This window comes from Diplotaxodon limnothrissa, linkage group LG3, assembly GCF_057381915.1.
Source record: "Diplotaxodon limnothrissa isolate DT_005_m linkage group LG3, D_limnothrissa_male_GT1.1, whole genome shotgun sequence".
NCBI classification, from domain to species: Eukaryota; Metazoa; Chordata; class Actinopteri; order Cichliformes; family Cichlidae; genus Diplotaxodon; species Diplotaxodon limnothrissa.
This window is the reverse complement of record NC_140598.1, coordinates 63,008,168-63,034,607: the sequence shown is the minus strand read 5'-3', so window position 1 is coordinate 63,034,607 and position 26,440 is coordinate 63,008,168. Positions and strand designations below refer to the sequence as shown.

At 39.1% G+C, this 26,440-nt stretch overlaps 1 protein-coding gene and 1 long non-coding RNA gene across 2 annotated transcripts; one reads left to right on the top strand and one right to left on the bottom strand.

The window, feature by feature from the left end:
- Nucleotides 1–10,338: 10,338 nt before the first annotated feature.
- LOC146636842 (uncharacterized) lies at nucleotides 10,339–13,962 on the top strand. Its single transcript, XR_014905488.1, has 3 exons — nucleotides 10,339–10,568; nucleotides 10,894–11,235; nucleotides 12,365–13,962. It is a non-coding gene; the product is annotated as an uncharacterized LOC146636842 (long non-coding RNA).
- Nucleotides 13,963–15,863: 1,901 nt separating this feature from the next.
- On the bottom strand, nucleotides 15,864–21,156 carry cldn7a (claudin 7a). The gene is made up of 4 exons (XM_085351078.1): nucleotides 20,934–21,156; nucleotides 18,137–18,301; nucleotides 16,576–16,660; nucleotides 15,864–16,032 (listed from the first exon to the last, which is right to left on the bottom strand). The coding sequence occupies exons 1-4, from the start codon at nucleotides 21,154–21,156 to the stop codon at nucleotides 15,864–15,866; spliced, it is 642 nt and encodes a 213-aa protein (XP_085207204.1).
- Nucleotides 21,157–26,440: the final 5,284 nt, after the last annotated feature.

Sequence of the window (26,440 nt, the reverse complement as noted above, 5' to 3'; positions counted from 1 at the left end):
GTTTAATGATAAGATTACAAAATCAATCCTCAAACTGTGTCTTAGGGCATCCTGGTGCCAAGTGCACATATGGACAGTCTTATGCTCAAATACAGTGTTTGTAATTGACACACTGTGGTTAGCACAGAAGTGCAACAAGAAAACACCATGTGAATTCAGATCACTCAGGTCTTCCCTCCTAATCACACCGTCATTGTCCATGTGAGCACTGAAGCAGTCCAGCTGAACAATAGTGTCCCCATCATGCGTACCTTCAAACATATTGCCCAGGGACTCCAAGAAGGTTGAGTACAAACATGATATGGCACATGAGCACAAATGACAGTCAGGACCTGTTCCAGGATCCAGGTCCAAGGCACACAGAAGCAATTCTCTAATCCAGTGGGGGTGAAAAACCCAATCTGCAGGTACCAAACTGGACAAATACAAGTCTACCTACTCCTGCTCACCACCTCTTCTACCAGAAGTCATATTTCATACTCCTAAAGCCAGATCTAACCAGAAACCAGGCTCAGGGTCACCAGGATTTCCACCCCGACCCCTGCCTGATCCACAAAGTATAAAACTCCCTGAGTCGGGAGGTCACCACAGAAATGAGACATTCCCTCATTCAAAAATGAAATTATATTATCAATAGCTTAGGAATTAGGAAAATAAACACCTGTGAACATTTTTGCAGTTATTGTAGCAATGAGTTATTTTTTACTTTGTTTATTTATGCCCCAGCATAAACCACGCAGATTAACTTCTCTACACAGCAGCAAAAAAAACCCCAAACAAACAAAAAAACAGGTACAGATGTACAAACTAGCAAACTTTTTGTTTGTGACCTCAGGAGCAAGCTGTCCCTCACTCATTAAAGTATTAAACACTGCTGTCTTCTAACATAAGCTGTTATTTAGCTTTATCTCTTCAGCCACATTTCAGTCCCCGAGGAGATAAAATATTCCACTAGAACTCTGCTCAGGAGCAGACCGGGTTACAGGCAGCCTTCCGTCTGAGGAATAATTCACATCGCTGTTCCAGAGAGTGTGGAAATGTTCAACCAGACATGATAGAATAGATGACTCACCTTATCCAAACCGTTGTAAGCCAAGTTTTGTGCTCTACTCTTTTTCACTTTTTCTTTCTTTTACTCTTCCCTATTTTACTTACATATCTGAATGCTGCTCATAAGTCACCACCTGACTGTAATGTTTTGGTGTAAATATGGGTGAAACGAGACAAACAGGCCTTTTTGCTGACCTGCAGTGTGCTGAGTCCAGTGAGAGGTTGGTTAAAGTGTAAAAAGTAGTTTAGACACGAAAATTTGTAGGAAGCTGTGTAAAATAAAACGATTGCATAACTCAACACCTCTAATTTAGAAAATTAGTAGTTTGGAATTTCACCATCCGAACAGGGTTTCCAGTGATTCTTCTTGGTAAACCATTTCACCACAAACAATGTCTCCACTATGATATCTCATTTCTCATTTCTTGTTGAAGTGTGCAAAACATTTAACAGGAAAGGCCCATTCACTAACGCTTACCCTTATCACACAGAACCTGTTCTTCTCTTGCATCAGGGCTAAAGCTGAGACGAATGATCATAAAAGAGATTAAAAGAGGTGACATTCCTCGTAGGCAGTAAACAGGTGGGTATGAAAAATATAAGAAAATGGAGATTATTGACAGCACAACTGACAAGAAATATCTAGAAAAGAAGAGAGGGGGATGGTGAGAAGGACGTTAATATTTTCATAGAAGATAGAAAGCACTAAAAATAACTCAGTCTCATATTGTGTTTTATACTGTGGTGATCTGTTGTAATACTGTACTTAATATTTCACAGGCCCACAGAGTAATGTTCTCATTTCACAACCACAACGCAATAGTTGTGAAATAAAGCAAAGCTAGACTTTGTCATTTTGGGAAACACCTATTTTCTTAGTTTAAACTTAGAAAGCAAAATTCCAGTAAAATCCCCAATTTCATGGTGTTTATATCAAATTCTGACTCTACCATCTAAATGTCACAGCAAAAACTGTCCAATGTAGTTCAACAAATGCAACAAAATTTTTAGCATGAACAGAAAAGGGAAGGAGAGGCACAACAGGGTTTTACAGCCATCTGTAAACCATGGTTGTCATGGTTTGGAGCTGCATTTTAGACAGTGGTGTTGGTGCTATTCAAAATTGACAGAATTATAAACATTGAAATTTACTGTCAGTCTTTAATCTAACATGCAAGAGCATCTAGACACTCTTGATGCATGCTCAATCATCTAAGTAAGTAAATCCCAAAAGGTTGATTCTGTTCATCTGGACGTAGCGTTTTCAGTGGGAGAAACGTTTCTTAAATGATCCAATTGACTTCTTCAGTCTCAGCTGACTGCAGGTTTCCCCAACCTCATAAACAATTCATTGGATGCTACATCCAGATGAACAGAATCAACCTTTTGGGGCCATCTGGAAAGAAACTGATTGATAATTTGCAACATGATTATGATCTAATCCAGTCAAAGCCTACCTGGACAGAAAGAAACACACAATGGAAGACTATCAGTCATGAATTGGCCTCTCCAGAGCTTGGACCTCAACATTACTGAAACAATGTGGGATCATCTTGACAGAGAATGGAACAAAAGGCAGCAAACATCCAAAGAAGAGCTTTGGATGTCATTCAAGAAGCCTGAGAACTATTCCTGAAGACTACTTAAAGAAATTACAAGAAAGCTGCCCAACAAAGTTCAGTCTGTGTTGAAGGATAAAACCAGCCATACCAAATTCTGACTTTCAAGCTCATTAGAATTGTCATCTGGTTTTGACTCATTTAGTTTGACTTGTATATTGTATACAAGTATATATTGTGTTCCCACCTATGTTTGAACATATTTCAACTCACTATGACTATTTCCTTTTTTCCTTGAAAAATGTAAAGAAATGAGAGGAGCCTCAAACCTTTTGCATAGTCGTCTCTTTAAAAATATACGACCTGACTATTAACAGTATGAACTGACAAGAAGAAACAAGATGAGAACTGAAAAGGGGGACAGGCTGGAATAATTCTATATCCTGTTATAAAAAAGTATAAAGCTCCTTGAGACAACTTTGTGGCGCTATAGAAATAAAATAACTGAACTGAATAATTAGAAAAATGAAAAAGAATGCAGTGTGGAGACAAAAAGGCATAATTCTATGTAACAGTGGCGATTGTTTCATTGAGACATAACCACAGTTTCATAACCATCACATGGCTTCAAAGCTATACGTGCTTTAATGACATCAGGGAAAATCCTTCCCTTTTCCTTTAACTTTAATGTAATTTTGAATGGAAGAACTGAAACTGATCTCATTTTTTGTAAATATATGATGGAACCAAAAAAATAATATAATAATACATACAACAATATGAACACAAAACTCTGATGAAGATCTGTTTTTTTATTTACAGCAGTAGAAAATTCACAAACATATAAAAAGATTAATATCATACAAAATGTAATTTTATATCAAGTTTGTTTATAATTCCACTGATTTATGTCAGAGGGGTGTAGCAGCTCCCCCAAACACACTTCTGTGGCAGAATCGCAGAAGGTCTGGACGCTCTACAAAAGACAAAAATTAAACAACACCAACTTAAATATCTTTACTGAACATTATTACAGGAAACATGAACCTCAAACAAACATGACTGCATTTCACTTACTGCCTTGTTTTCCTGAGCTGCAGAGGCATTTGTTCAGAGCCTGTTTCTCTTTGCTGTCTGTGGGTAGGAGTGGTTGGGGACACCTAAGTTTGCCCCTGAAAGACTCTGCAAGAGAGAATAGAGGTGGTCACTGAAACCATTTCACTCCAGTCATTGCCAGTTAACCAACTTTATGTGGCATCATGGTAACGTTTACAATGGCACAGATTTGCAGTCGATCTTTTCAAGATAGGACACACTTCAATGTAGCATCATAGCAGCCCTGAGGACTGCAATGTTGGTGTTTGTGTGTTTTGTTGCAGTTACAACTGCAACAATGACATTACCAAACAAAACTGTAATGGGTTTTGTAAAAGCGCTATACAAATACAGGCCATACAGGCCAAAACTGCTGGTAACTTACTTGTGCATCTGCATCTGAGAATATCCTGTTTGGTCACACCAGACTGAGCAGCAGACTCTGCCCTCAGTGAAAAAGAAAAGCAAACAAGTGAGAAATCATTTATACGAACGTAAAACATTATCCATCAACCCCGTGTAACATTTCCTCTCAAACTCACGGGCAGTGGTGCACAATAGTTTACATTTAAAATGAGTCAGTTAGTTATCGTCCCGTTGGTGAGTAAAACAGCAACATAACCATCCATGCATATAAAGTTCAAAACTAATGATCCTCGTATGTACCTGTGCTATCACACAGGCTGCTGACCAGAATGATGAGCAGCAGCGTCATCCCTGTGATCCTGGACATGGTGGCGAAGGTTCGTCTGTTCCGTCTGACGTGTTCAGATTCTTCTGCAGAAGACGAGGATCTGAGTTTTATACCCCCGCAGTGAGTCCACGCTGACACGGTGTGAGGAGCTTGAACTTACAGATCAGTCCTGACATGTTTAAGGGGGATGTTTTCTTGTTTGTTTGTTCAGATGCTATCTCAGCTCTGCATGGATTCATCTGTAAAATCTTAGAACTTATCCAAATCGTTGGAAAACTGAGTGCTGGCAACAATTTTTGCACGGTGGCATCACTGAGGTGTAAATTTAAAACCAGGCTTCATCAGAGAGAGACTCAATGGATCCTGAACAGATGTGTGTAGGAGAGTTTAGTGTAAGACCCACTAGACCCAAAGAATCATTTGGTAGTACATTCTAAATGATAATGAGCCAGACATTTTGTTGCACTGGACTGTTTATTGGTTAATTTATTTGTTAGATGTGATTGGACACTCCATACATGGAGTTTTAATGTTTTAATGCTCTGGATATGACCCCTTCTTTTTTGTTTAGCTGGAAAAAACTACATGAAATTGTTGCCAAGATGGCTACCGCCAAGTGGACTTGCTTCTACAAGCCTTTGATGAACATTAGAGACAAAATGGTGCTTTGCTTGCAGAGTTCTGCTACAAATCTGAAATCAGATAGATCGTATTGTTTGGAAAAACAAGCCTCTGTGTTCCCATGACTGCTATCACTGCTGACCTGCAGGATTTGGAGTTCACAGATAAAACTCTAAAAGGACTTATAACCCACAGGTTTTACTTCACTATTCAGTGACAGAGAGTGTGCCTGTGTTGGCACAATGGGCTAATGTCATTTGTTTTCATTAGTGCTTTCAACTCAAGGAAATAATGACTATTAAAGTTTGAAAGTTACACAAAATGATTTGCAAAGGCAGGTCCTATTGTCCACATATGCAGCGCTGGTGTGCTGATATCTGAATTTCTCTTTGTCTTGGCAGATAAAGTTGTGAATCGATGCCTCCATCAAACAAAGGTTTTGTCTACTTCTTCAGGGGCCACAGCTAACAGAAATCAGCTCGAGTAGCATTAAAAATACTGCAGCCTGAAAATATATTATGTCTGCTCAGAAATGTAGGACCTGATTATTAACAGTAACTGACAATAAGACAAGAACAGGACGTGTGAGGCTAACATGTGAAAAGTGATTCTGTGTCTTGATTTTGTTGTTTTATTGTTGTTTTCAGTTGAAGGCATAAAAAAATAAACCTTTAAAAAAAAAAAGAAGATGAACATTATCATCAGTTTATATATCAGTGGACATTCCTGCCTGTGTGGTGAGGGTTTTGTAACAGCATTGAAGAAATGAGTCATTTATTTCACAAGCATTCCTGCCATTAAAGCAACACACACTTTGATGATATTTAGGGAAAAATGTCCATTTAATGTCTTGTTTAACTCTGGGTGACATAGAAACCACTCTCACTTTTGTGCTGAACTTCTTTTACTATAGTTCAACATGAAGATTGGAGGCCAGGCAGCTGGGAAACAAGTAATCCTCCATAGAAATGATTCACTATTAATCAGTGTATTTATGTCATTGTCTCTGTGAAATCTATGAACACATTTCAGAGTGAGACCAGATCATATATAACAATAATTGCTTCTCTTTCATGTTTTTAAAATTTCAAAATACTAAAAAAAGGACAAAAAATGAATAATAGGATATTAAAAATGTTCATTTTATTTGTTTTCAAGGTTGAGGGCTTTTTCAGTTAAATATGTGGAAACACAGAAGGAGACGAGACTCTATGTAATAAAAAAAATAACTGTCTTTATTTACAATTTCAGAAAAAATCACAACCATCTACATAACAAGATTAATGTCATACGTAATAGGATATTAAGTTTGGTTAGTCAGTGTCTGGACTTCTTTATCTCAGAGCAGATCAGCAAGGTTGTATTTCTTGATCACACGGCAGAACCGCAGAAGATCTGAACGCTCTACAAGACAAAAAAAGAAAAAAAATGATGACAACTTCGTATATTTACTGAATATTATCACAGGAAAGAGAAACATCTCTCTTGACGGGATTGTGTTTCACTTACTCTCTTCTTGTATTTTTTTGCAGGCGCATTTAAACACATCTCGCTGCTTGTTGTAGTTTGTGGGCACGAGCGGTTTGGGACACTTAAACCTGCCTGTGGAAATCTCTGCAAGAGAAGACAGCTGGTCACTGTAACTGTCTCCACATAAAAAAGGAATGTTTTTAATAGCAGAGAACTTAGGAGAAAATTCCCTAAATGTTCAATTGGAAACACCATCACATACGCCCATAGCAACACAAAGAACTAAGATATTTGTTTTGTGTCTTTAAATTTGTTTTTGTTTGTTTTGCATTTTTTTACGCAAAGAAGATGAAAGTGGTCACTGGTCACTCACCTGTGCATCTGCACTTGCGAATATACAGGGATACTCCATGGGAAGGAGCTGCAGTGGAAGAAGATAACAAATAAGACATCAGTCATGTGGAGCAGCGATACCTTACCCATCAGCTCTGTATAACACCAGTGTCACAGTCTACAGTTTAACAGAGTCACCTGTTTACAGCCATGTTGCAGAGTAAAACTGTGACATCTACATCTCTGCAGAACAAGTGAAAAAGAATAATCGTCGAATAACCTGCGCTGCTGCACAAGCTGTTGACGAGAATGACGAGCAAGATCGTTACCGCGGTGATCCTGGACATGATGCCAAAGGTGTTTCTTCTTACTCCGAAGTGTTTAAAGTGTTCGTTGGGACGACGAGGAACTCTGAGTCTGGTGATTGCTTATGCCGACAGTTATATAGCTGCCCAGACGGTGTGCATCCACGTGGGGTCTACAGTTTGTGTTTCAGATCAGTCTCGGCATGTCTAAGAATTTTTTACTTGGATAATCTCTCAACTGTGCATGGGCTCACCTGTAAAATGTGATAAACATGGAGATAACACCCTCTCAAAAACTGTGACCTGAATGCAAGTGACCCGGAGTATTGTTTTCTTTTCTTTACTGGGGTTAATCCTCACCAAACATGAGCTTTAATGCATTTAAAACCACAGAATTGTTAGTTTACACCACAGGAGGCTATTTGGTCAGATTAAAGATTAGTATGGGTGTTTAACAACCACTGCACTATTACTGACATTTCTAAGCAGTACATAAACATAAACTGTTTTTTACCGCTTTCATGTAACAGTCTTGACTTCTGGCTTTACACAAATATGGCTGATACATTAATGACATGAAATGTTAGCAGAAATTGCAACAAATAAACAAACAAACCCCTGTTAACTGGTTTGCAATAACAAACAGAGAAAACAAACTAACCCTACTATTCATGGGAATGTAAACTCCAACTCCAAACAAGTTGGGTTATTGCATATAAGTAAATAAAAACAGAATGCAATGATTTATAAGCACATATCTTATTAACAACAGAATACAGAAAGCAGAGATTAAGATTCTCGAATCTGCCATAAAACAAAAACTGTCTGTTTAGAAAGAATTTGACTTAATGTATTTGAATGAAAAAACATACATTATTTAAATACAGTATATATCATCTATATAATATATAAAGATTCTGAAAATCTGGAGAAACCTCTGTGCGCAAGGAAGAAGGCCAAAGAAGACATTCAACATTAGATGTCTGTGATACTCTGGCCGTCGAGCAGCACAGCATTGAAAATAGGCATGATTCGCTCGTGGAAATCACTGCATGGACCCAAGAACACTTCTAGAAATCACTATCTATGAATGCAGTTCACCGTGTCATTCATAAATGCAGGCTATGCCGTTTTAGGCAGGCACATCTAAAAAGGCATCATCAATGCTGAAAAGTATTTGCATATTTTAGAGCAACATATCTTCACAGCCAGATGCCGAACTGCATACTGCATCTACTCCAACAACATGGCTTCATAGTGAAAGATTCCAGGTGCTGAACTGATCTGCCTGCTACGGAAGAGGATTAGGGCCACTGGAAAAAAAAAAAAAAAAGAATTCTGACTTTAATCTCAGAATTCTGAGATTAAAGTCAGAATTCTTTTTTTTTTTTTCCAGTGGCCCTAATCCTCTTCCGTATCTTCCGTACCCTGCAGTGCAGACGACTGTTAAGAGGAATGGGGCAACGTTCCTCTGCCAAAAGTCCTGCAGCTGGCCTCCTCAGTTCCTAGATTGTTATGGACTGCCTAAGTAGGAGAAGGGATGCTACACAATTCAGTTCAGTTCAGTTCATTTTTATTTCAAACATTTCAAACATGTGCCTTCACAATCATTACAAAATATCATTCCATTATTTGTTTGAAAAGGAGTAGGCTGAAGTATTTACTTATTTGTCCCTACCCCCTCAAGTTTTACCTCTCATTCATTTAATTTTTTTTTTGTCTTAAATTAAACAAACAACATATGAAACATATAAACATATGAAGTAAAACAAAACATAACATACATAAATCAAAAACAAGAAATTAGCAAGCCCCACCACAGTATAGTTTCTTTCATATGAAAAATACAGAATGTGTATATTTGCAGATACACAGATACACAATGATAAACATGAACCAGCACAAACTTTTTTGAGATGTGTTTCTGTCATGAAATTTAAAATGAATTCAGTTTTCCATAAAATGGTAAATTTTCTCCGTTCAAACATGTGAATAAAATATGGGTTTTTGGGATTTACAAATTACACATTGTGTTTTTATTGACAGCTTACACTGCATCCAAACGTCTTTGGAATTGGGGTTGTAGAAGAACCTTTGTGTTTGCTGTCCATCAGTAAAATTTGACCAAATCAGAACCAGTATTTCAATACATTTTACAAAGTAAGGTGATTCACAGTTATGCAAACGTCTCAAGCAAAACAAAACAAAACTTTATCCATCGACTCAATCTAAAACTAAACATTTATATTTTTGTTTTAGTCAGTTTTGCAAGTGCTTAATGTCTTTTTTTTTTTTTGTTGTTTTTATATTTTTTTTTAAGTTGGGTGTTTATTTTTCAGTTAATTAATATATGTTTCCAAACCTATTTTTAGTCTTTGGGACAGGATTCTTTCATCTATAATAACCTAACTGCTCAACACTGATTATTAAAACAAAGTATTTGTGCTGCATCTACACCAAAGTGTGTACTTGGTAATATTTCCCCTGGTTGAAAACCAATGATTTTTAGTTGATGGCTGATATGAGCTTAATTAAAGAAAATGGAAATGGTATCATACTGAAGCCTAGTCTGCCTTTTCTTCACTGAACTTATGAAGTTCCCACTGAGTCAAAGATGTATTGTCAAAATTAGCATAACATTTTTGGTGTGTTTGGACTCTCTTGAATTTCCATTGTACTATAAACAAAAGACCACTTGAGTTTGATCCAAATGCAGGGCAGTGAATTTGTAATCACTGACAGTGTTGTTTAAGAAGTTAAAGATTTGTTTTTGTCTGTTTCATTTAGTCAATAAGTGGCCGAGGTAAGTGGCTGGGGTTGAGTCAGGTTGCTTAGATAAGTGAAGGTGAACTCAGACATTGCCAGGGGCACTGACTCAAGGCCACAGCATACTGCAGTAACCTGAAAAAAGAACAAAGTGTCAAAGCGGACAAAAAGTTGTGTACTTTTGTGGTAAATAACAACTTCCTGTAAACACTTTCATGTTCCCCATATAAAATGAAATGAAAGTCTCTGGAAGAGGGGGTTGACGTGAAGTACCCGACATGAAGCATTCTATGTGGTGTGTATGGGGTGGGTGGAGGGGGGGAGGGGTGTTATTGAACACCGTCCGTCATTGGTTGGCTCTAGAGTCACTCTCTCATTACAAGAGGTGCGTAATTACGCTTTGAGCCCTCGGAACTTTGGCACACCTCCACTGTATAATCTGAAGTTCAGCGCTGTCAACCGCACGGTGACGTCCGCAAGACGCTATGAGTCAAGACACAATACGAGGAAATCCCCAAGGCCGAGAAAACGCTGAGAGGCCCCTTTAAATCGACGCTTCCTCAACGCCGTGCCAACAGAGGGAGAGAGAGAAACAGCGCTGATAAACAACAACACGGTTCTCAGAAGCGGCTTTTACCGAATTCAGCTCTTTACTGCGGCCTCAAAGAAACGAAGGTGAGGCCGTATTTTTATATTTAGTCATATTTTAAGCGTATTGTAGAGAAACCGCTGAGTTACTGTTGTTTAGAGACGGGTGGAAAAGCTTTTCTTATTCTGACTATAGCGAGTAGAATGACCGAAGACACGCTTTGTGTCGCTGTGCTGTTGTAGTGGGCAGGAAGGGAGCTGCTACACCTGATAGTAGTAATACAACTGAAAACACGTACGAGTACACGGCTTATTGTAGTGTAAACAGCCGAGAAGTGCTGGGAGACAACTGGCAGAGCTTTTCGCTCTCTCACTCGCGTTTTTTGACAAACGTGTTCACTTTGGTTGACAGGTTTGGCGGACTTCCCTTCTGTAATTTCCAGTATTTAGTCGTCTGTTGCCCATACATTCATCGGTTAATACCATTGCGGAAGTGCGAAGCTTTCCATCACGACACAAAGCTTGGGCTGTGCGGACATCTAGCGGTCAGACACTAAAGGACGCCTCCCAGAGATGTACGGTGCTTCAGGTATCCCCGAGCTCATCCCGCCCAGCGGGCCGCCCAGGCAGCCCGGCCCGGCGGGGCAGTTCAACCCGGGACACCCCCAGGTCAACGGTCACGGTGGCGGGCCCAACCCTCAGAGACTCGGACAGAGGGCACCCAAACTAGGCCAGATCGGTCGGTCCAAGAAAGGTGAGGCTCCATATAGAAGTATGAAGTGATGACCCCACCTACACAGTTTACAATTACACAATGACAGTATAGCAGGCAGCATATGCATTTGTTCTATGCACATATGTAATAAAACATAACAGTAGCAGTAGATATGTCAGAGCTCCTTATTGGCTGTTGAACTGTATTGGATTAGTCATAAATATTTATAAGGTGGATAAAATGTTGCTATTATATTTGTATGTGTGTTTCAGTCAGCAGTGATGTATACAAATAAAGATGTCTCATAGATAATGCAGAACAAGTCAATGGGCAGACATAAGCAAGGTTACAATTAAAGAATTAAGTAAAAACAAATCAAACTCCACTGAAACAAAATCAAGCAACTATAGAAAAAAAAAACACAAGTAGGCATGCAGCGATACACTGATTGTGCCTTTCACCGTGATATCTGTAAATGGAAAATTAGGTGTTACAGATAAGTAACTAGTTAGATAAAGAAAGTGACATCACCCTTACGTCTTTAATACAGCGTGACTGTAGCTTAGCCTGGCTAAGATAAAAAGCAGAAAACGTAGCTTAGTGGAAATGGCTAGCATGTAACCCTGTGTCAAACAGCTTTTAGGAACATTTGTTTTTAGAGGCAAGCTAGCTGTTTACCCCAATTTCCAGTGGTAATGCTATGCTAAGCTAACTGGCTACCCACAGTGGCTTTATTTTTAACATATAGATACAAGGGTGGTCAATCTTTTTGTCAAATTATTAAAAAAAAAGCAATGTTTGATTTGAACTTACCCTTCTTGCCCCTTTAAATTTCATTTTGCCTAAGTAGCTAATCTCCTGTTTTGTTCTTCTCACCGCAACCGGTCACAGCAGATGGCCCTGCCCCTCTCTGAGCCTGCTTCTGCCGGAGGTTTCTTCCTGTTAAAAGGGAGTTTTTCCTTCCCACTCTCGCCAAAGTGCTTGTTCATAGGGGGTCATATTTTTGTTGTTTTTTTCTCTGTATGTATTATTCTAGGATCTGCCTTACAGTATAAAGCGCCTTGAGGCGACTGTTGTTGTGAGTTGGCACTATAAAAATAAAACTGAACTGAATTGTAGCTAATATGTGATTATTATAATAACTGCTTGTTTGCTTTTTCCTCCTCAGTGGACCTGGATGATGAAGACTTGGATGATATCATGAACAACAACGGGCAGTGCCCTGTATCCCTGTCACCCATCTCCTAAGCTTCACCAAGAAGTGCCAACAAAGAAAACCCCTGGGTCGCCAAACCCACCCCCACACCCTCTGACAGCGATCTTGTCCTTGCTCCTGTCAAGTGTCCTACTGAAGCTTCTTCAAGGCTAAAAAACGGCTCATTTATCGCCTGTTGAAGCCCTGACTGTGTATATAGCGCTTATTTAACTTAACTTTGGTCAGACTGTGAATGAATTCGTATTGCATTGCTCTCTACACTATACCTCGGTAGGTAGTGGACTATCAGGATTTAAGAAAGATTTGAAGGAAGTGTCTATATTTTTTTCAGAGCTTCTTCTCAAGGGCTACATTTTTAAAGTTGCACTGAGCAAACGGTTAGATGACAAGCATCCTCTCGCCTGCCTGTTTACTGGTGAGGGTTACTGATTACCCGTGGGCTGCTTGTGTTGGAACACAAGCCTGTTAATGTGTATCGGACAGGTGAATTGTTAAGCTTTGGTTGTGCAATGACTATCATTCTCTACTCTCTCACTGATTCAAGTGGTGTACTATTATCCAGTGGATGAAAGCTCGCTAGTTGCTTTAAAAAACAAAAAACAAAGGAGAAAAACTAATGCTAATAATTTATTATTTAAAAAATGAGACACTTTGTTGTGATGTTACGGCATCTGTTTGGTTTTGTTTTTTTACTTGTTTCTGAGCAGGTAACGCTTCAGTCTGTGGGATTTTTATTATGTTTCCAAATGGTGCACTTTGTGGGAATGCCTGTTATGTGCAGTGACATGTTGCAGAATTCTATGCATGAAGCATCAAAACCTGTGACTGGCATCCTGTTATTTAAGGGCTACGTAGTAGACTTTGATAAACCAAACCACCGTTTTGCTCTTCAAATCTGGTAGAGTCAGCGTTTCCCTGAGCTCATTGGTGGTTTTGAGCTGCTGACTCGGCAGTAAACAACAACGGCTTCATAGAGCTTTGTGTGTGTTTCCTAATGCAGGCTTTCCCAGTTTGGCTACATAACTGTGAGGACAATAAAAACAAAATGTGTACAGTAAATGACTTTGATGAAATTGCCAAATGATTCCTGATGCTACATCAGATTGATGCTTAAAGAAATTGACTCTGATTGGCATGCCGACGTGTAAAGGTCAAACTTAATTGTATTTATGTTTATTTATAAAAAAGCTCTAATCTGCTTTGTGAACTACACCCACGTGGTGTGGTAATGTCTTTCAGGTTTAGGTGAACTATTGTGTCAGACTTTATAATTACAGTGTGAGGTCACAGAAACGAGCACCCTCGCTGCAGAGACAATCTTTGGATTTTTTTTAAGCTGGCAGTGGCTCTCTCGGGTTCAGATGGTGTTGTCTATAAAAGGCGGCTCATGTTGATGTCATGTTCCTGTTTTTTGCTGGCTCGTTACTTAATTTGTTGGTGTCATGGGAGCACTGCACCTCACAGCTTGCTCTCTGACTCAAAGATAGTTGTTTTGATCTTTGCATGGAAATAACTTTTCATAAAGCATCCTGGGAAATAAAACATGAATCTTTGTGGAATCTCTGTGTTTCTGTGGTTCAGCTGACTCTGAACTCCTTTTATCACGCAGATAAACTTGCAGCCACTTTATTAGGTACACCTGCTCAACAGCATGTAGACGTGATCAAGATGACCTGCTGAAGTTCAAACAGAGCATCAAAACGGAGAAGAAAGGTGATTTAAGTGGCTTTGAATGTGGGTTGGTTGTTGGTGCCAGACAGGCTGGTCTGAATATTTCAGAAACTGCTGATCTGCTGGCATTTTAACACAACCATCTCTATGGTTTACAGAGAATTGCCAAAGAAGAGTGAGCAACAGTTCTTTGGGTGACAATACCTTGTAGATGTCAGAGTTCATAGGAGAATAGCCAGACTACTTCAAGCTCAAAGGATGCATACAGTAACTCGCATAACATCACTCTAAATGTTTTCATCAATTAGGTGTCTGTAGGAGTAAATTAAGACTCTAAACAACATACTTAAAGCATTAAGAACTCTGATAAAGTTACTAACATTTAATATCGACTAGTTCATTACTAATAAACTGCTCCCTGAAGGTTATTTAAAGGTTCCACTTAAATGTGTTTTATAAAATGTTCCTTTAAGGTTCTTTAAAAGTTGAAAATGACCACATTCAGAGAAGCTTTGGAAAATGTCACCTCAGGGTTCCCTAAAGGTTCTGAGAATCCTAGCAGATTTTTTTTTTTTTTTTTAAAAGCTGCAAACACACTTCAAAGAACCATTATCCAGTCTTCCATGAAGGTTCTCTAAAGGTTTTACACAACATAAGCTTTGATGAATGTTATGAATGTCTTCAAAAACATTCATGAAATGTCCCCTAAAGGTTACTTTTACTAGTTCAAATGAAACAGAAAGTGCAAAATCTATGAAAAGACTGTCAGTAGAAATGTTACTGTGCTACTGCACTGGAGAAAACAACCATATAACCAGTTTGATGGACCATGACACAGTTAACAATGTTGCATTATCTTTATTATTTAAGTACTGATGGACATGTTAAAAATATTCTTTCATATATTTTCCATGGTGCTGTTATCTGCTAAAAGTATATAAACCTATGGCATTTACAAACATAGAACCAACTGTTCAGAACATTTAAAAAACACTCAATTGTGAAAGCTACAAGAAGCTACAGTGAACTAACAATCGTGCAAATCTACACGAGTAAAGACCTACAGTTGACAAAATAAATAGTTGCAGTTTAACCTCAGTGGCTGATAGAAAGGCCAATAGAGCGATAATGGCGTGATGACTACAACATCAGATATTTTATATCTGAACAGGCTTTGTAACATGCTGGTATGAAAAGCTGTGGGGAGTCCTGTAGCAAGTGGCCTGTGTCATCGCAGTGTGTGAAATCACACCCTGCTCATTGTGACATCTATTTTGGTACTAACAGTTGATATAAAATGCTGTATTGTCACCGTGTTCCTGTGTTGGACAGCGTGTTGACTTGCAGACTACTCACCAAACTGTAATTGATTACTTTCAATTACATGGCAAATGCTAATAAATGCTGGTTCTAACATGAGGGCGCAAGTATTGGCTATAACCCACCATTTAGGCTGCAATTCAAGAGCTAGCCCAAGAGGGTTTGTCTATTAAGTCAGGACATCCAATTATAATGTATTTGTGAAGACTACTTGTAAACAATGGAGGAATGTATGGATTGGGTGAGAGACATCCGTCATTAAACAATTGAGGGTGCTGCTTAATAATCAAAGGGTCATCAAAGGCCTGAACACAAAGTAAAGAAAGTCTTTTTTCAGTACTTCCTGCCTCCATGTGATTCACAATCATCCATACATCTTCGGTTTTCCGCCTCGCTGATGCTGAAGAGGATCATTCTCCTCAGCTTCTTTTAAAGTTCCTGGCTACATGGTTGGGGAATCTCAGACATATTCCTTAGTGCTGCTTGGAGGGCCTGAGCGGGTACTGCCGATGGCTGGGTACTTGGACACTTGCTTCTTCCTTGGACAAGAAGCAGCCAACATGGCCCCACCTAAGACATCTAGGAGAGAACCGCCCCACGCGATGAAGATGGCCGCACCAAACTCAAACCTGGAAAGACAAGGCAACCCCAATCCTCAGCTTCAATATTACGAACAAAGGCAAAACTGATGTGTTAATAAAGTAACCTGCACTGGTGTCATTTATGCAGTTGTTATGTTTCAAAAGCAAGTAGTGCATCAATGCAAAGAGAGTAAGAGAAAGAACATATAGTATGAAAATAGCATTAAATCACAAGATTGGCGTTTTTAAGGGTTTTTTTTAAGGGATAATAGACATGGACTGTCCCCAGAGCTCTATAAGCCGGAGTGAGAGATAAAAAAAAAAAAAACCTTTTCTACTATGAGCCTCATTCACCCAGTAGCATAAACACAGATTTAGTTTGAGCTGATCAGATGACATCCAGATTTTTATGTCACATAACTAGCTTATCACTGCTGTAAAAGAATAAAATGCACTGTTCTCTCACACCAGTTTTAGCTACAGTACTAAAGGAAAAACAATTTTTATGCATAATAATACATAAATAATACATAAATCATAATAACAGTAAAACAGAAAAAAAGAAGAAATGGGTGCTTTTAGATTGCTTACTTGGTGTTGACTGGAGTGTAGGGATTATAGAAAGCCCTGATGACATTGTGAGCAAACCAGGAGCACGCTACGATAGCACACAGCCCTGCAAGATCAAAAGTCGATCAACACATCGTCAAAGCCAGAAAAAGCCCAGCCAGGCTTTTATTCCCTTTATACAGTCACCAGGCGGCTAGCTATTGACTCCAGAACAATTAGCTTTTAGTGTTTCTGTTCTCTTCAGAGCCAGTTAGAGCTCTGATCTTAGATTCAGTGCCAGGATTCATTCATTCTAATGACCTCTGGAGGGCCAGAGAAGATCAGTGGGTAGAAAGCTTTTTGGAGTGGGGATCAAACCTCCTCCCACCTACTGTATGATGTGCAGGACATCTAGGCAATTGTGCTTTGATGGAATTACATAAATGGATTCCATTATTTATTGGATCACAGGAAGCTATTACACTGAATGTGTATGTTTTATACAATATAGTGATGAAATACTTACAAACACAAATCAGTGACAATCATCCCTTTTAAATATATTTGGAAAGGAAGACAACAATATTAGCATGTTCTTCCAGCAAGCTCGTGTTGAGTGTTGCTTTGAGTTATTGTAACATATCTACTATTTGTAATGCTTCACGTCAACCAGGACATGGATGGAAAGGTAAATGTTAAAATGTAGTTTTTCCCTGAACATTAACTATAATAGTGTCATTCATTTCTTGGTGCAAAAACAAACGTTTGGGTTTAAACGGGCTATTTTACAATTAGCCGTCTCATATGGTAGCTAGCAAAGCTGCAGTACGTTATCTGGAAAGCTAATTCAAAGCTAATTCACCACACATTCACCAAATATCCAACAACTGTCTTCACGAATATTAGCATGCTCTTCACGAATATTAGCATGCTAACTGGCTAAACCAAGATAGTTAATATGGTAAAGACTCTACCCAACATCAGCATTTAAAACGTTTGCAACGTTAAAAATATTTAAACGTTGTAAAAAGTACACTTTTTCCTGATCAGACGTGTTTCACAAGGTTCTGTAAATAGCTTTAATAACTGACACATGTGCTAAAGCTCAGAAAACACAACAGCAAGCTTTTAAGATAAAGGTTTCTGAATAAAATTAGCAAGTCGTCTGCATTATTGGTAATGCCAAAGTACTCTGAAGATTTATTTTTCTCATCAGGTAATGCTGTAGCATGACAGATTACTTTTTATTGGAGGTAATCTTATAATGTAACAAGATATTTTTCAAAGCTAAATTACCCTGCACAACATCATTGTATTACCATACATGACCCTATGTGAAAACCTTTGGATGATATAACATTTTGACAGTTTAAATCTTACACCAATCAGTCATATATATCTATATACCTATATTATTATATTATTGCTAATATATATTTTGTAATATATCTATATCATGGCTAAAGCACTTCTGGATGGATGCAAACTGCATTTTGTTGCCTTGTACTTGTGACATGTGCAATGACAATAAAGTTGAATTCTATTCTGTTCTATTCTATTCACTGGTCTTTGCCAAATTAGGTTCTTTGGTAAGCTCCCTCACCTCCCACTAACAGGATGATGCCTCCTGTCATGGCAATGCGGGCCTTGCGTAGTCTGTCACTTCCTCCACAAGTGGTGCACTTCATTCCCATGCAGGCTACACCCAGACCTGCAATGGAAACAATGATGCCAACTATCATCAGGGCACGAGTGGCCTGGAGCGAACCTGGAGCAGAGGAAGAGAAAGAAAGGCAACAGAAAACGATGAAGCAGAGGAAATGTAACAGAACAGTGTGGAGCCTGAGAATAAATGACCTTTTGTGTTGTGGAATGTGGGTGTGCATTTTAAGAAAATAATTTGTTTTGTTTCATACAGTAATGTCTAAAAAATACTAAACTAAAATGAGACCATTTATAATAATCCTGTTGTTAAAGTGCAAATGAGGAGTCACAAAACAGAACATAATAAAGACTAACAAACAGCCTCCAACATATCAAGGAGGCTTTATGTGGCTGTCCAGGTTGTGAATTACATTTGCATTAGCCTGTGAAGACATTTTAATGTGAGCTTTTCCTGGAAGGGAAACCATGGGATACACATGAGCACACATAAACAGTATGAAGGAACACATCTTACACCCTCGAATGTCTTCCCTTTGAGGAGGCCCGTGGAAACATTGCTGTCATGATTCTCATCTGTCAGTGCCCCCCCCCCCCACACACACACACACTCACACTATAAACCTATCACAGGGTGAGACCCCTTTTGCCTCTCCCCCCTGTCCACCTACGGTAGAACCAGTCTGTGCCAGTCTAGGCCATCCCTGCTCTGCCCAAACAAACAAAACCTTTTGCAGTGAGGGAGTGATGGGTGGAGAGAGGCAGGGGAGAGGAGGATGCAGAAACAGAATATAAATCAGTGGGAAATGCCAAGCAACAGGGTCATTATACAGTAAAATGAGAGCAGAGAAGGATACACTGTATCCTGGCTTGGAGTGTCTGCTGTTTCACATATGCTAATAATGTTTGGCCGTGTGATTACACTCTACAATGGGACGCTTGTAGGACACTGTAGCTTTTCTTGTTCTCAAAAAAAACCCCAGCTAAATTATCTCATAATAAATAAAGTTGTATACCTTTTATACACCATGTACAATGATAGATTTTGTATAAGGCCATTATGCATTTGGTTAGCTCTGTTTTTATCTTATAGGTTGCGGTGGGTGGCTGTAGCTCAGGAGGGAGGTAGAGCAGGTGCTCTGCTGATTGGAAGGTTCATGGTTTGATCCCTGACTCTCCAAGCCTGCATGCCAGTGAAGGCCGCTAACCCCAAGTTGTTCTCTGTCACAGTGTTCACATAAGATGCACATGTGTTTTCTATGCACATAAGAGCACAGAAAACAGTGAATGAGTGAACACTGAGTGCTCCAGGAGAGTAGAAAAGTGCTATATAAGAATCAGAGAATTTATCCTCTGGTATTTTATTGTGTAGGGTGTTTATCCTGAAAGGTGTCTTAGAAATAACATTTTAATTACATAGTAAAAATGGTAAATGGCCTGTATTTGTATAATAAAGCTTTACGCTTTAGTAAACCAATTCAGGCCACTTTTCTCAGTGTTGGTATAATTAGACAAACCATTTTTCTTTCTCTTTCTTTCTGTTTTGTTGTTGTTGTTGTTTTTTTGTTTTTTGTTTTTTGTTTTGTGTTTTTTGGTTTGTTTGTTTTTTTTTGGGGGGGGGGGGGGGGGGGTGCGACCTCAAAAACCGATTCAGAGACAGATACAGAGAACAGCCTGAGGCCATCATCATTTCAGCTAATACAGCATGACAGCATTACAACAAACCACTGAAGTGGGCCAACACACACCCATCACGCACAGCTTTAGTATCCACAGTGTGTTATCCTTCATTTAAGAATGTGTCCTGTACTAACTATAACAGCAGATGTGAAAACATTTACATTTTTCATCATCATCAGTAAAGAAGCAGCACTGTCTGTCAGTTTTTTGCTTGTTTTTTCTTTTTGTAGCCAGCTTACAAACAGAGGTCACGTCTCTTCCTGTGAGTTTGAAGATATCGAGTATTTAAATCATTTTTTTCTGTACTTGTTCTTGGGAAGCTACAGTTGAGGTATGAAAGAGATTATTTTGGCAGCAGCCACTCCTGCACTGTTTGCACCATATGTGATATTCTACAGCTGGGGTGTCGGACTCAGTTTCACAAAGAGACATGCTGGGAATTAAAAATGTAATTCATAACTGTAATAAATAAATAAAAAAATAAAAAATCCCCTCATTATATCAGTAATTAACATCCTTCTTGTATACAATTGGAGTCACATCCATTTATTTGACATTAAAGTCAACATGTGAATACAAAAACTTGATATGACAACTATATTCAAAAATAAAATAGAAATTGGATCATGTATTTTACATGTATCATAGCGCAAAGGTATACCTTTCAGTGTGAAAAACCTTTAAATTTATTGTTTTGTGACCTGAAGCAGCTGGAAAATTTGCTTAAAATTAGCATCTGGCTGGATTTGGCCCTCCAGCCATGAGTTTGACCACATGTGTTCTAAAGGATCTCTGTGGTGATGCAGGGCTCAGGTTCATTCCTGGAGCAAATGGCATGTGGTTAAAAAAGGTTTTCCTAGAACGTGCCAGTGTGTTGTTTCCTTTTAAAAGTTAAAGTCATTTTCCTCTTTTTTAAACTTTCCATATAAAATGATGACTAGACAAGACAATAAACAAGGACTACTTAATAATGATTTGTGATGAGCAGGTTGCACCTGCAGGAACTAAACCTGTTCAGTGGTTTTTTTAAACCAAGGGGGTAAAAATGCGCCACTTACTGTCGAGCTGAAGGATGGAGTCGTAGATTTTACACTGGAGCTGCCCGGTACTTTGGAAAGCGCACGACATCCAGAGTCCCTGGTACATGGCTACAGCTGTGATGATGTTGTCTCCGATGTACGCGGACATCTTCCATTGCGGCAGGATAGTCCCGATGATCAGACCGACAATACCTATTAATGATAGGAAAAATCCCAGCAGCTGGATCCCGGAGTTGGCCATGCTCTTAATGAACCTCTAACAGGATCCGGTGTTCGTTTCACTTTGCTCGAGTTACAGAACTTCTAAAGTGTCTGTTCTTATTAGTCAGGAAATGATGCAAAAGTCGCAGGTAGTGTCCGTGTCCGTGCAGAAGTGTGTGGCGGGGGTCTTTAGTTGGGGATGGGCATCTAAGTTGCTGGTGATGATGGAAGTGGGTGTGTAATTATTATGCCCGCTGATGCATGGAGTCGCAGTTTTCTGTGCTCTGCTGGGAAATGCCCCCACCGCTTCCAGCAAAGCCACAGGTCGTCTTTCAACCCGACAATTCGTCTCTGTGAATTCCTGCGCTGTTCAGCTGCCATCACTCAGGATGAGTAGTCTGAAGTCAACGTTAGTTTTGTTTTGTTTTTTTGTTTTTTTAAACCTAACTTCTCAAAAGTTTTTCTGTGGTAACGTATGAGACTGAAAGGGCATATTGAAGCGTCAAATAACATAAAAAACACTGTTGAACATTTTCTAAGAAAGTTATTAAAGATCAAAACAGGAACAAATATGTGACAGGCTGCTGAATGTGCTCTTTCTGCTTATGTATGTCAGTGTGTGCAGGTGTATGTTGGAGACACAATTTGATGATATGACTCAAACCTATAGTAAGTTTAACTGTAAGAGTTAAATGTACCGTTGTGTAGCAGTTGTACCTGCAGGTGTCTTGGCCTTGCTTTATTTAAAACAATGTTTTAAGTAAATTCTTTACAGAAGTATGCAGTGCATGCAAGAAGTACCAAAACATACCCAAAGAGGAACCTTGCTCTCACTCAACAAAACAATTAAAGCTTCATAGCGGCATCTACTATGTCTGAAAAAAGGAAGCCTTGAGAAATGTGTGACCTTAGTCTGAATGACGAGAGAAAATTATGTTTCTTTATTGATGAGGATTTCCCATCTCGCTGTATTTATCAGGTCTTTCCTTACTGCTGTCAGACCCCAAAACAAGGACTTCACTGCTGACCAAACACACAGATCCACACTTGTGCAATAACACTAAGTGCAATTCTCTTTTTTTTGACAACTTTGTATTTTATTCTATATATAGTATATATATAGTATCTTATTCTTGTTATCTTATCCTATTCTAGTGTTTTAGGTTATCTTATCTTATCTTATCTTATCTTATCTTATCTTATCTTATCTTATCTAAAAAGGGCAAGAACTGCAAATCCTAAACTTCAATTCACTGCAGTCTGTGTTGACATGTGGCTCACCCAAACGTTTAATCACAACTCATATCACCACAAAAGCGGAAAATTAAGTATTTTCCTTAAATTTACATGACTTCACTTTGATTTTTAATCTTGTTTACGCGATTCTCCATCCACAGCTTTGACTTCCAAATTAACTTCTTTCCTACTTACAGTGAGATAGAAGCTTATCACAGCAGGTAGCTGTACATGATTGCCCCAGATGTCCTCACTGACACAGCCCCAAAGGGATTTGTGTTTCCTGCTGGAATCAAACCTTTTACTTGTTAAACTAATGTGTTCAACACCACGCTAATGAGGTCAGGATTGAAAAGAAGCTAAAAAAAAAAAAAAAAAAAAAAAAAAGAGGAATAACCAGTAGGTTAAGAATATAAAAAGAAGAAAGTCCACATGGGGCAGTTTCATACAAAAAAGGAAAATTCATCGAAACAGAAGAATATCTAATCAGAAAAGTTAGCAGAAGAGCATGCGCTTCATGTTTGGAGAACTTCTCAGGACTTTTGTAGCCTTACATGTTAAAGATAATTACTAGTACAATTATAATAAGTAATGAAAAAATCATACATATAAAAAACATTAAAAACTGGCCTTTTAATTACTTCCAACAATGGCCAATCCAAACTTTGGACTCAAATAATGTCACAAATGTACATTTATTAAATTTCAAAAAACTTTTCATGGGGGTTCTTAATAATATATCATAATATATGTATTCTCTTAGGTCCACTTAACATACCAGTTTTAGCCACTTCCTTTTGTGAATGGACAGAAACCAAGAGACAATAGCACGTATTGTCCGGGTCAGATGTCAGGGTCAGCACTGCAGTGTGTATGACTTCAAGCTGGGGATAAACAATAGCCCTACAGTAAAGGGAAAGGAAGTAATAACCCATAAGCCTGGAGGAAGTTATTCCCACTGCCAGGTTAATGGGAATGTGCTCACCTACTGGCTGGATTACCTATTTAAGATGTAATGAGGCTTTTCAGATTGCTCTCGCAGCTCTGTTACCCCCCTTACTCGGCCTTCCTCTGAACTTTACATTTTGTCACGTTCTCGCCCTTTCTGCCCACTTTAAACCACCTCATAACTCTTTTCTTCTCTACTGTATCCTGGCCTCAGGGCTCTGCTGTTAAGACCACCAAATGCTTCACTGTTGCTGGGGAGGAATGAACACATAAAGAATCTCTCTGTTTCTCTCTTCTATACAGTAGAAGCTGATGAGGAGGAGGAGGATGAGGCAGGAGGTTTTTAGGGGTGGAAGACAAACATCTGAAAAGGTGAGCGCTGGGTGATACGTGGAAGAGGAAGATGAGCGGGAAGACGGTTAGGGGCTCAGCACTAGCAGTGCTGTTGCTACTGGTAACCTGATTTATATGATGTCCTCTTGGCTGCTTTTCCACCCAGGTCTTGGACTGCAAAGAACAAAAAATAAAAGGAAGAACATTGCTCTTTCCACCCCTCTTCTCTATCTCCTCCTTTCTCTTTTACTACTTTCTTTTTTTAAAAGCGTAAACACACATTCGTCTTGCCGGTTTAGCCGTTGCTCAAAGCTCAATAGGAGGTGAAGAAGAAAACAGCTAAATCAGACCAACAAGGGGCACTAACAACATTCTCTCAGGGGCCCTCCCTCCTGTTACTGAGGCCTTGCTTGGGTCTGAAGTGAGCAAGTGGAGTGCAAATCCCATGATTAAACTCTAAGTGCCCTTGGAAGTCACTGAGGCATTAGCAATAAAACACAGTGGGCCCACAGCTTTTCCCTGAAAGGCTCTCAGTGCATAAATGAGGGGATGGCGCCTGTCTCTACATGTCCCCTCTCTTCTCCACCTTCAGTTTCCTTATACAAGAAGTCTCGGCTTTTGTGCAACAGCAGGACAGGACAAATAGATTGTGTTCTTGGTCTTGTGGACTTCTATTTTGTCTTCCCTTGTAGGTAGCACGACATGAAAGAGACACTGTTTTCTCTTAGGAGCTTTGGCAAGTGCTGCATTCTTAACAGAAACATTTTCAGACAGTTATCTGCAGGATGTACAGAGCCTTATCAGCAGGAGGATTTGAAGAAGAGGGGCATCCTTTTCTCAGTTTTATATCTCTCCTGTGCATTTTAGGTAGAACACATACGTGGTCACTGTTAACTGTGTAATGTGTGCACTAAAGTTTTGAAAAGTTCTTGACAATGAATGACAATTGAATGATTAGAAAGCTAGATTAGTTTGTCTTTAAACTGTACTTGCAAGATCCAGAATGTGCTGATTTTCTAAAAGTACACACTGCTATATGAAAACTGTAAGCTGTGTTTCCAGTGGTTTTGCCTTTATTTTATTACTACAAATATACTACAACAAATTTCAGGAGAAGTTAACTGAAGGGCATTCTGATACTAAAACTGAATCCAACAGGCTAAAACCTTCTCAACTGCCAAATCTTAGTCAGCACGACCATGAATTTAAAACCGACTCTAACATATTTTTAGTTGAGGTCATATTGGCACCAGTACAACAACAAAAAAAAGCTATGCTGAGTTGGGACTGTGGACTGAGCAAACTCTCCTGTTAAAGTGGAACTAACTCTATACTCAAGTCATGTTTATAGCCTCTACACTTCACTTTATTCCTTTACAGAATATGTCTTGTTGACTGTGGAGATGAGTCTCAGTTTTAAAAGGTTTTTTTAAAGGCACATTCTTATTGAATATGATTACAGTAGTTCAACTTGAAAGTAACTAAAACTTGATTATCAAACAATCTGTCCAAAACTGAATTAGTAGGACGTTTCTAAGGAGACATGCATTGGAAAACTGCTTAACTAACATTATCTCAACAATAATCATTAGTTGTTGGTTTAACCCTCATCCATCTGTCATATATATGTATGTATGTGTGGGGTCCATGGGGGCGTTTGCTGTGAGAAGCAAAATAATAACAAAAGCAAAACTTATTTCTTCCCAAAGCATCATTGATAATGCAACTAATGTCATTAGTTTTGCCCATCATGCAAAATGAAAATATATTTAATGCAACTTGCAGCTTTTTATCAGGCAATGTTACCACTTCTGTGGTTTTCTGTCATTTTAAATATGTTTGTGATTTATATGATGAACCAGTCGAGGTAATTTTGACCCCAATATAAAATAACTGAAATAACCACAGAAATTAGCAAAATAAACACCAGGCAGCGCACATATGTAATCTTGGTCCTGGGTCTGTCCTGGAGCTGTCTCACCACCTCCTGGGACATGGCCAAAACATCTCACCCAGGAGGCATCCTGTGCAGATGGCCATACCACCTCAACTGGCTCCTTTCTATGTGGAGTAGAAGTGGCTTTACTCTACTCTGAGTCCCAAACGACCAAACTCCTAACCCTCGCCTACTGCCCCAGTGCAAGCTAGAAGTCATGACTTGACAAAGCCAACGGAACCACATCATTTGTCTGCAAATATTATGAACAGAGTTTTTATTTTCTGTGGCTGTAAAGGGACAAGAAACAATCTAATTAGACTAAAGCTAGCCAGACGGAATGGGCAGTTGTAGTATTTTCCGCATGCTATGCTAGCAATGAAAAAAGGAGCAAATAGTTTCAACCTTCCTGTCTGTGAATCAGGGGCAAAGGAAACTCTTTGGTTAACTAGATCTTCCAACAGCGTACTTGTCAGTCAGCAGGTGGAGGTTTCCTAACTCCTAGAAAGGTCATTGCTGCTCAGAGTAAACATGCAATGTAGCAGTATCTGCTCTCCTTTTCATGTGTGGTATGACCGAGGCATGCTGCAGCTCTCACAGGTACAGTAGATCCAGCATTGTCTCCCACTTCCCATCCAGGTAATGAAGTCAGCAATGAAGTCTTTCTTTTTTTAAAAATGACTGTCAGTGTGCACCTAGTCCCCTGGACACGGTGTGTTAATTTAGAGCCCATGACAAATATTAAGTAAACAAATACTTCCGTTTATTAAAACTGCAGAGGTGGAATTGGGTGCTTTCAACTGGGGTCCCCTGGCACCTCAAAACATTTGTATTTGTAAAAAGCACTAAGCAAAGCAGGAATAGAAAACAA